Source organism: Argopecten irradians, chromosome 5 (assembly GCF_041381155.1).
Source record: "Argopecten irradians isolate NY chromosome 5, Ai_NY, whole genome shotgun sequence".
NCBI lineage: Eukaryota > Metazoa > Mollusca > Bivalvia > Pectinida > Pectinidae > Argopecten > Argopecten irradians.
Genome location: NC_091138.1, coordinates 31,950,150 through 31,959,250, shown reverse-complemented (window position 1 = coordinate 31,959,250; position 9,101 = coordinate 31,950,150). Strand labels below are relative to the sequence as shown.

Here is a 9,101-nt window from a genome sequence, read left to right as displayed (position 1 = left end):
GTGTACAAGGATTAAATTTAATGATATATGAAAAATGTACATCCTGTAGGTGCGGCGGGGGGGGGGGGGGTGGGGGGGGGGGGGTACAAAATATTGATGACCTTTGCCCCCCCCCCCCCCCCCCCCCCCGCATTACGTTTCATCTTCCTACGCCACTGGATTGGTAGGTGACACAGCTCTTCATTTCGGCATTATCGTGAAACATATTACAATGTTAGTAGAGCACTTTCATTGTGTTATTGATTTGTTTGTGTAACATCCTTTAACAGCTAGTGTGTGGATATCTGTATGTATTGGGAATTTAGGAGGCTGTAGTATATTCGTGCTGTGTCTCTTTGCGATAGTGTAATCTTCTGATATTTTGTAGTGCTATCTCATAGAAGCATGACGCCAAAAACACCAAGCATCCCACTCGGTAAGAAATCAATCAATTACACATTCAATGAATAAATCAATCAAAATAAACAAGCCAATAAATCAACTCGTTTGTTAATCAACCAATTAACCAATACATTAGTTAATTAATCAACCAATGAGCCAATCGGCCGTTCAATAAGTCAATCAACCAATTAATCAACTAAAGTCGACAAGTGCTTCATATAGAGTCCCACATGGTAGTGTAGAACCTTGGCAACGAAAATATTCAGCGCCAGTTAATACAAAGAAATGACACCTACATCGCAATATACCTAAATCAACACGCGCTATCATCTCAAGTACCAAATAGGCCTGTATCGCCCTTCTGCTCGCAGGGATCTGATAATTCCCGCCAGAGTGCCCTTAGACCAGTTGACACTTCAGGGTCTTGATCAAAAATCGGTAAAATCCTATTTTGCTTTGGAAAATACGTTACAACAAAAAATACTTACTCTGATGAATGCTTTCATTTCAAATGAAATTATTTTTCTTCTATTAAGCATTTTTTTTCTTCATTGAGAAAACAATTATTGATCCTGCTCATTAAGACTAGTGTTGTAATTATAGTGTAGTCATATTGGTTAGGCATGGCTTCATACAAATATAATAACTACAACCGACATATAAAGTGATTTGATCTAGATTACATTTTGCATAAAGTTTATCTGAACTCTCGATTACTGAGAAGAAGTTGTTAAAATGGAGGTCAATGTAATTCAATTAGACAATGTTCCAAGTTGGTAGCCCTTAGTCCATCATTAAACAAGTCCACCAGCTTAAAAAATATGAAATTTAGTTTAAACATAAACAATACGAAAGGACCAGGCAAAAGTCATTGAAATATATAAAAGCCTTCTCATAACATACATGTACAATATGAGGTATATGGACCTAATTTTGCTCAAATAACATTAATTTACAATCAATTCATGTTTTCGTTTTTTAAGATGCGTTTATTATTTTTCTGGTTCACAAAAACGTTTTTACTAATTAATATAATAAGGGATATATAAGTGATGTTATGCAGCTACAGGTAAAGTTTTATATTGAAATGCTATGACAAATTTTGATTTCGAACACTTTACATTTTTACTTAATTACTAAGCATCTATCCTATTGCAGAAATTGATGCTTGTCATAATTTAGAAGTACAAATGTAAACAATATGATGCCTCCCATAACCAAAGTCAACGATTAAGTTAGAAGTCATTTGACTTTTGTTGATTGTTAATTTTACGAACTCTGTTGATATTTTTGCACACACAAATGGCACTAACTATGGCGAGTGTTTCGATAGTAATAATAGCTACTCCGATTCCAATGAAAATATCACTATATGTCAAAAGAATGTTTTTCATAGCGTTATAACAGCCAGTGGAGTAGTAACCGGAAGTGACGGTATCTGTGCATGCGCTGTTGGAGAATGTTGTATAATCACTAAGGGTGGCGCCACAGCAGCTCTTTGGAATGTGCGCAGATGGCGCTGTCCCCTGCCACACAGAATTGTCGAAGTCATTTGTCGTTCCTGTGACGTCATTGACGCCACAACACGATAATTGTATAAAAAGATAGTTCCATGACGTTGAAAACTGATGTGACGTCAAATCATCAGCGTGATAATTATTTATCAACTGTGATAACAATTCCTCTTTCACTTTTGTTTCTAAATCGTTCTTCAATACAATCCAGAAAATGGCGATGGTCAGTTGCCCAGTTAGAATCACTGCTACGATACCGGCGTACACAGACAGAAGCAGACGACTGCCGCAACACACACCACATACTCCGAGAAAGGAAAGAATCAAGATGGCCGCCCCGAGGGCGATGAGGGCAACAGAGAGGCTAGTCGTGGCCTGACCTAGGGATACACCTCCGAAGGACAGTTGATTCAGGAGAGGCAATATATTGTCGTTAAAGAAACTGTTGTTCAGTTGTACAAGTATCCCCGGTACCATTAAACCTATGCTTAGGATAATAAACACTACGTTGACGGTTATTAAAATAAATTTGGCAAGTTGACCTCCACATCCTAGCGCGGTCATTTTGTTTATGTCATGTATAACGGTTCACGTATTTTTCGGACCTCTGACAATTAGTGGGCACCTGTTGCCACTCGTACCTAATCACAATGTGTCCGGACCTGTCAGCAGGACAATGTCCAAGCTACAATTTAATTACAGCGACCAATGACGTAAAATACAAAGGCGATTCTAATTTGTTGTTACAAGTGGTTGGTGTTGTAAACAAACTTAGTGTGAAACTTATACCAGCCGTACACTGTGAGCTTGGTGACAATATGCCGTCATTAACAGTTGTACTTCTTAACGAAATTTTTAATTAGATATTTTCTATTTGTATATAATCTTTTAAGTGTCTCGTAAGTCAAATCTGGCTAGACATTTGTATTCTAGTTGGTATTTCGTTTATCCTGAGTGTGCTTTTATTATATTGTAAAAATGTGTGACACTATAATAAATAAAATATTGCACTGTACATGTAAATGAGTTGTATGATGTATTTATTTGTGGCGTAAAAGGGTAATTAAACGTTGATAATTTATGCCATGGACATTCACCAGTTTTTCTTCGTTCTTTTATCTCTTAAAGATGCTCCACCGCCGACAGAGCATAAACAATACTCATTATTTGAACAGTAACTAATGTGTATGTCTAATTAACACAAAAAATGATATAAAGTAATTTATTTTGCTTTTGGTGCATGCGCAATCAGTACGTCATTCCATATAGGTCATAGTACCACGTTTTTTTTTCGGGATCCAATTAATAATTTTTAAAATTTTTATCTTCAATTAAAATTAGAAGCTCAAACTTTTCAATGGTGGTAATGGTGTAAAGTAGCTAACTTTTGTAATTGGGGAAAAATACTAAATCGTCTAGATCTGCTCCTGCTTTTGATAGAGAGCGATGGAGCATTTTTAAGTTATGTTCCCTTATAACAATTTGATAATGAGAATGTTCTAACAAACCACACGTTTACGACGCGCGCGCAAAAAAAAAAAAAAAATAAATAAATAAAAAAAAAAAAAAAAAAAAATTACTAAAAATATCAGTATTTTTAGTATTTTTTTTTTTTTTTTTTTTTTTTTGCGCTCGTCGTAAACCTGTGACCAAACTTAAGAGTTTTCATTAGTTTTACAGTATATATGCCTCCAACAGTCGATTTATTATCACCCAATTGTACTTGTACATTTTCGACAGATGTGCAAATGCGTCCATAGATCCATTGACCTTTTTTGAAGTATTAATCTTTTATTGGTTTAAAATTAATATAAAGACACATTTCATGATGTGTACACGTTCCCTGTTACCTGTCAAAATAGACAATATACATGTACAGGTATTGTGTACATCGTTTTCTCGCACCTCGGACAGGGAAATCTCACATGATACCCGGTGCTAGATTTTTCTATCTCGTCCGATCTGTCTGGTACCTTTACGCGAATTTTGGCGGAATTTTACGCCATTCATGTAACAGTCCGCGCATGTGACGTCAAACTCTTGAACCGGTGACGTCACAAGCGTCAGCTAGTCAATATTATTAGAAATATGTGCATTCAGTGATTTACCATGCATTGTTTGGTTGTGTTTTTAATTATGAAACAGTATGTACCGATTGATCATCGTTTTTTGTCTTTGATATAACCGAACTATAGTTTTATGCGGAATGACTGAAATCGAAGCGCAGATGTAACGGTTAATCGGCTTTGAACCAGGAGGCCCATGACGGGATAGTTTTACATTCGGAACGCGTATATAGATGGGTTTTGTTATATCTTAGAGGCACGAGAAAAAAAATCTATTACCTTTAAGTGATCGAGATCGGGTTATCTCAGTCTCGGGCTAAGATTTTGTAACATCCCAACCTCGGCTAACGCCTCGGTTGGGATTATGTTACAAAATCTTAGCCCTCGACTGAGATAACCCGATCTCGTTCACTTACAGGTAACAGATTTTATTAGTCTTGACAAGGTATCATAGAAGATCAGCTGATTTCAATATTCATCCGAGACTGTGTCAATATGTTCTATACTGTTTCAGTATCAATCGACTTTTGTGTCATAATTTCAAAACCCACGTATGGCAGAACTTGTCAAGAGTTCAAGATTTGTTGATTCAGAAAAACAGATAAATAAAGAAAAAAAAACACTGGACAGAGATGAATAATGGCATTATTCGAATATATTTATATTGAATTATAATGATATCTGTATATATGGCATACAAGTTACATTTAATTGAGTGTTTTAATTTGTCCACAAAGATACATGTATATGGTTATTTTAGTTATTCTTCGTTGTTATCCATTATTACACATAAAGAGAACATCCTTTCATTTTTATAAAATTTGGATGTCATACTAATATTTTGGTATTCGCAAAGCTGGTACTGTCTTATTTCTAATAATGGTGGAACTCCAACATAACCAAATACAGATATAAGATGACCGTAGGCCGGTGTTTTTCTTCGAGTATTCCATTTCAACATCACCATAGCAAAGCCAAGACCATACAAAGGGGAATAACTCCCACTTTAATTTTATAATACTTGCCATAATCCACGTTTCATGTTAGGGGACGTAACTCTTCTGGCGTTAGGTGTTGGTGAAAGTCTTAGTTTTATGTAAGTAAGTCAGTGATTTCAGGAAATACAATTATCTTTATTGCATCCTATGTTTTTCGTATTTTAGAGAAATGCATTTTGGACGTTACTATAGTATACTATTTCTACCGGAAATTTGCTGGGTTTTTTCACATTACCGGAAATTTGCTGGGTTTTTTCACATTTTGGAATACAAAACCGTCGGAATTTATGATATTTTGTTTTTAATGTTGTCGTTATTATAATGACCATATGTTTTCAAAATCATCAATCAGGTTTTAGATATATAGGCTATAGTATACAACTAACCAATAGGAATTATATAACAGAAAATGGCAATATTCTGCCGAAGGGATATTTTCTATATTTTAGAATTTGTCCTATTTTCAAGTGCATACGCTAACACTGACTGCTATGCCATGTATACGTATTATGCTACACATGAATTAAATATTTGCTTTCAACACCAAACGGTATCTTCCTGCAAAGAAACATTCTGAAATCGCCAGCGTCGTTCAAAGAAACAGAAAGAAGATGCCTGCTTTAAAATTCATTTTCAGTTGATTGTTTGACTATGCTTATATAATTCAATTTTGCTTGTTTCGAGCATTTTCATTGGCTTAGAAGTATACTTTATCAGCCCATAAAGGAAAAAATGGCGTCGCCGTTTGTAACGTTGCTTCTGATTGGCTGAGATGACGGCGTAATGATTTCATAGACAAAAGAGTCCCACAATGCAATTTGAATATTGAAATTATATTTAGTAAATTGAATTATAAGGATTAATTTTAATAGATTTTTTATGTTATGGAGATATAACACAAAAATCTGAGTGTACTCTCATCATAAAGCGCTTCGCGGTTTATTTAGAGTACACTCAGATTTTTGTGTTATATCTCCATAACATAAAAAAATCTATTCAAGTTGATCCTTAAATCATGTTGGCAACTAAGTTGTGTGTGTAGTTTGTTTTGAGAGGGTAGCTGCAATATATCCGTGCCGTGTCTCCTTCTAATAGAGGACACTTTTGCCCGTTTTATATATAGTGTTTGCTTACTAATTCATACTAACCAAGGCACTAAACAACACTACCCACTCGGCCACAATACTGACAACGGGCAAACCAGTCGTCCCACTCCCTTTATGCAGAGCGTTCACCATCAGCAGAAACTACCACTTTTATGAAAGGATTATGGTGTGTCTCTCGACTAGGGAACCGATTCCAAACACTTTCTCACAGGGACAAGCGCTTTTACTTAAAGACACAGCGGTGACTGCCAAGAAGACGGTAGGACTTTATGCAGAAGATCCCAAAGTGGACATTTACCATCATGCAATGGGTTTTGTCAGTTTTGTCACAATACCTGCAAGAAAATTAAGGTTCAAAAGCGCAGGACAAATGACATCGTCTTTGAAATAACTAATGCACACCTGAAAATTCATAATGGACTTTTCCAACATTTGGCTTAGAAGAGGTCAATTGTGTCTTCAAGGGTGAATGGGTCAGCGCCAAAATGAAAAGTTGTCCATCTGATAAGTGTTATTGGAGAGAACATGGCAGAGTTTTGTTTGGATATAGAGGTATCAAAGTTATAACAAGAGAGAGGATGCACATTCATCATGTAAATCAAAATAGTGTTATCAGCATGACATGTACAACACTAAAATACCTGCAAGGCAGTTACTTCTTCAAGCGACTTCTTCCTCAATGTCGTATTTACGTGTAAAACGGATGGGTGTTATAGGAAGTAACAATAAACAGATGGATGCGATCAATAATAATGTATTGTTCTACTCCATAAATCGTAAATTCCATTTCCAACTGCAGAAGGTGTCTGATTTTGGAATCATTGTCGCATTGGCAGGGGGCGAAATTGATACAGTGGGGCCGCGGTGACCGAGTGGTTAAGATGTCCCGACATATTACCACAAGCCCTCTACCTCTGGGATGCGGGTTCGAATCCCATGTGGGGCAGTTGCCAGGTACTGACCACTGATTGGTGGATTTTCTTCGGGTGCTCCGGCTTTCCTCCACCACTAGACCTGGGACGTCCTTACATGACCATGGCTGTTAATAGGACGTTAAACTAATAAAACCAAACCGCAATAATGTACTTTGTCGTAATAACGTTGGCGATGATATGTCAATGTGAATAGCGACAAACGAGAAAAGACAGTACGCGAAGTGACAAAAGCACCCCGTCAATGCGACAGTGCGACATCTTCGCGGGATATTTGTGTCATATCGGTGCATTATCGCTCCACACATTGTCGCTCTGATCTGAAAACTGTCGCTTTTGGCATTTTTGGTGTCCCTCAACCACCATACGTAAGTCAATAAGCAAATTGACTCGTCTCTATCCACGTGCTGTTTGCAGTAAACAAACGTCATTTTGCTGGCCCTATCATACTCCCAGTTGTCAATGATGGCGGTGCCCGATAGGGAGGGACGGGGCTATGGTAAACAAACGTTTCCCCCAGACGACTGAGGATAATACGCGGTTCCTTGATTGTTATGTCGCGGACAATATGCTTAGGTAAGGCTTTTAGCTGGATTTCTCCAGGCGAACTATATTTGCTCGATTTAGAACCAATGATTCCATTTATGATATGATTTAAAAAAAAGAATCACTCTTATCAATTGTGATTATTTTCCGCTTGGAGGACAGAAATAATATAATTGTGACGACATTATCAGACGAAGGTTGTGGAGAGTCCCTTGTGTGCTCGTCTAGGAATAGCGAACAGCCGGACACGAGCGATGGGCTCCGGGAAATATTTGACAGATCGTAAGGAGTTTCCGAAGTGGCCAATAATAAATGGGTTGTCAACCTCGCGGTGTGTGACGTCATTGTGAAGATAAATACAGAGAGGAGAGTATCTTTCTACAGCGTAAGGGCCAACACCTCTTTTAATGGTAACGTTTCATTTTGCATTCGAGTCTCGGTTTCTTTTGACACTCCTTACATAGGAGACTCCGACCGGCCTACTGCGGATCGATAAAAATGGTCACTATCTTCATCATATCTGATGTGTATTATAAGGATTCTTCGTGTGGTTGTTATTAAAAACTATTACTGTTGGGTAGGCGCGTTGAGGTCAACGTGGTCACTTAATTAGTAATAATATCACTGTCATGCGCCCATTATCGACAATTCAACAGCAAGGGTGCGAAGAAAGCATTAAATGACAATTGCAAAGAGCGAAAGAAGAGAAAAGAAGATGGCGACATGGAATTAACACTTGTGCGTCGATGTGCTGGTGATTTTGTGTTGCATATTAAGATACTTTTACACGTTTTACGTATCTAGGTGACGAATTATCGCCATGATCTAATCATCGACATGGTGGTCGCGTGGCCGAATTGTTAACGTGTTCTACCATATATATACTAGCTCTCCACCTTGGGGTTATGAGTTTGAAACCCGCGAGATGCAGTTGCCGTGTCCTGGCTGTAGGTTGGTGGTTACTTTTTTCCGTGTACTCCGCCTTTCTCCACCCTGTCACCTGACACTCGATATTAATATCCTACTCCGTTTTCACTCTCGACACTCAAAACTGTCGCGATATTCTTGAATTTTCGACTTTATTGGACCACAGAACTTTGATAATAAAAGCATTTCAGACACAAATAGCGCCTCGGCGTGTTTGTTTTGACCCCATTGGTTACTCCCGCTTCTGTATATCAATTGTAATTCGATAATTTTATTATCATTATCATTGTCGTCTGGGCTATAATAAACCAATTAACCAGTGACCCAACTAATTAACTACTTATCTCGCTAAGGTCCGTGTTGTGAAGTTCCTTGGGTCTACATGTCTCGTAGATATGTCCACTGTGGAAGCCCTAATAAGAAATTACTCCGACATCATGTATAATTCAGGATTGGCCGGGCTCGGTAATTGAATTGCACGATTTGTCTATTTATGCAATCGTAACATATGGTGTAACTTGCGTGACGTCATTCGGGGATCATGTAATGGCGGGAAACTGCACGAGCATGACAAGTTGCCTGTATGTTCAATTACTCTTCTTATGCATATGCATTAAATCAAATCCACAAT

At 37.6% G+C, this 9,101-nt stretch overlaps 1 protein-coding gene across 1 annotated transcript; it reads right to left on the bottom strand.

The window, feature by feature from the left end:
* Positions 1 to 1,203: 1,203 nt before the first annotated feature.
* On the bottom strand, positions 1,204 to 2,589 carry LOC138323547 (tetraspanin-18B-like). The gene has a single exon (XM_069268225.1). It carries the CDS (start codon positions 2,457 to 2,459, stop codon positions 1,617 to 1,619), a length of 843 nt encoding a protein of 280 aa, XP_069124326.1. The 5' UTR covers positions 2,460 to 2,589; the 3' UTR covers positions 1,204 to 1,616.
* Between the last annotated feature and the right edge of the window lie 6,512 nt (positions 2,590 to 9,101).